Source organism: Macaca nemestrina, chromosome 15 (assembly GCF_043159975.1).
Source record: "Macaca nemestrina isolate mMacNem1 chromosome 15, mMacNem.hap1, whole genome shotgun sequence".
NCBI lineage: Eukaryota > Metazoa > Chordata > Mammalia > Primates > Cercopithecidae > Macaca > Macaca nemestrina.
The window spans coordinates 96460729-96462912 of NC_092139.1; the positions used below are offsets into that span (position 1 = coordinate 96460729).

Genomic DNA, 2184 nt, shown 5'->3' on the forward strand with positions numbered 1-2184 from the left:
ACTTTGGGAGGCCGAGGCAGGCAGATCACCTGAGGTCGGGAGTTCGAGACCAGCCTGACCAACATGGAGAAACCTCGTCTCTACTAAAAATCCATAATTAGCTGGGTGTGGTGGCAGGCGCCTGTAATCCCACGTACTCGGGAGGTTGAGGCAGGAGAATCACTTGAACCCGGAGGCAGAGGTTGCAGTGAGCTGAGATCGTGCCATTGCACTGCAGCCTGGGCAACAAGAATGAAACTCTGTCTCAAAGAAAAAAAAAAAAAAAAGAACAATAAACATATGAAAAGCTGCTCAACAATTTTTTGTCATCTGAGAAATGTAAATTAAAATCACAAGGAGGCCGGGCACGGTGGCTCATGTTTATAGTCCTAGCACTTTTTTTTTTTTTTTTTTTTTTTTTTTTTTTTTTTACAAAGGGCTTATGATGATTTTATTGGCTGCCAGAAGAACATAGTAAATAATCCCAAGTGTCTTGTTGGAAATTATCATGTGGAAATTATCACTTCTTTGGTGCAGTAATGCCTTCCAGTTGGACCTTCAGCTGCCGATTCGTCCGCTTTAGGAACTGAATCTCCTCATTGTGCTTCTTCTCCTCCACCTGCCGCCTCTCGCTCTCCCGCTTCTCGGTGGCTTCACATTTTGCCTTCTGCTCGTTCACTTGCCTCTCCAGGTCTCTCTTTTCCGTCTCCAATTCTGCAATCTTGGGGCTCCGTTTCTCCGTGTTCTGGCTCACCAGTACAGGGGTGTCGTACTTGAGCAAAGAATCTGCGGGGGGAATCATGGCGGCGGCGAGAGTAGCAGCCCAGCAGCTGCCCCGTCCAGTGTGGGCCTTGTTTTCTAGTCCTAGCACTTTTGGAGGCCAAAGTGGGCGGAATGCTTGAGCCCAGGACTTCAAGACCAGCCTTGGCAACATGGTGAAACCTTGTCTCTACAAAAAATACAAAAATTAGCTGGGCGTAGTCCCAGATACTTGGAGGCTGATGTGGGAGAATCACCTGAGCCCAGGAGGTTGAGGCTGCAGTGAGCAGTAATCACATTACTGTATTCCAGCCTGGGCGATGGGAGTGAGACCCTGTCTAAGAAAATACAGTACAATAAAATAAACAAAAAATAACCACAAAGAGATACCATAACATACTTATCCAGAATGGCAACAGAAAAGGACTAACATACCACGTATTGGTCAGGAACAATTGGAACTCCTATTTCGTAGGTGGGAACGTATATCAATACAACCACTTTGAAAAAATATTTGTCAGTGGTTACTAAATCTAAACATATAGGCCGGGAACTGTGGCTCACGCCTGTAATCCCGGCACTTGGGGAGGCTGAGGCGGGTGGATCACCTGAAGTCAGGAGTTTGAGACCAGCCTGGCCAACATGGCTAGAAACCCTGTCTCCACTAAAAATACAAAAATTAGCTGGGCATGATGGTGCATGTCTGTTATCTCAGCTATTCAGGAGGCCGAGGCAGGAGAATCGTTTGAACCGGGGAGGTGGAGGTTACAGTGAGCTGAGATCATGCCACTGCACTCCAGCCTGTGTGACAGAGCGAGACTCTGTCTCAGAAAAAGCAAAAAGACAAATAAACATATAGATACTGTATGACCCAGCAGTTCCACTCCTGGGCATACACTTAACAGAAGTGAGTGTTATATCTACTAAAGGACACGTTCAAGAATGTTCTTGGCCAGGTGTGGTGGCTTATGCCTGTAGTCCCAACACTGGGAGGCTCAGGTGGGTGGACCACCTGAGGTGAGAAGTTCGAGTCCCGCCTGGCCAACATGGTGAAACCCTGACTCTACTAAAAATACAAAAATTAGCTGGGCATGGTGATGGGCACCTGTAATCCCAGCTACTTGGGAGGTTAAGGCAAGAGAATCACTTGAACCCAGGAGGCGGAGGCTGCAGTGAGCTGAGATCGCACCACTGCACTTGAGCCTGGGTGACAGAACAAGACTCCATCTGAAAAAAAAAAAAAAAAAAAAAAAAAAACAAGCATGTTATTTGCAGCTTTATGCATAATAACTTCAAGCTGGAAACAACCTAAATGTCCATCAATGTCTATATGAAGTTCAGAAACAGACAAAATTAATCTGTGCTGATGGAAGTCAGAATAATGGTTTCCCCTAGGTGGGCACTGACTGACAGGTGCACAAAGGAGCATGCTGGTGCCGAAAATGT

General features: G+C 46.4%; 1 protein-coding gene across 1 annotated transcript; it reads right to left on the reverse strand.

Moving 5' to 3' along the window:
- Positions 1 to 402: 402 nt before the first annotated feature.
- On the reverse strand, positions 403 to 830 carry LOC105487281 (axonemal dynein light intermediate polypeptide 1-like). Its single transcript, XM_011750731.3, has one exon. It carries the CDS (start codon positions 779 to 781, stop codon positions 500 to 502), a length of 282 nt encoding a protein of 93 aa, XP_011749033.1. The 5' UTR covers positions 782 to 830; the 3' UTR covers positions 403 to 499.
- Between the last annotated feature and the right edge of the window lie 1354 nt (positions 831 to 2184).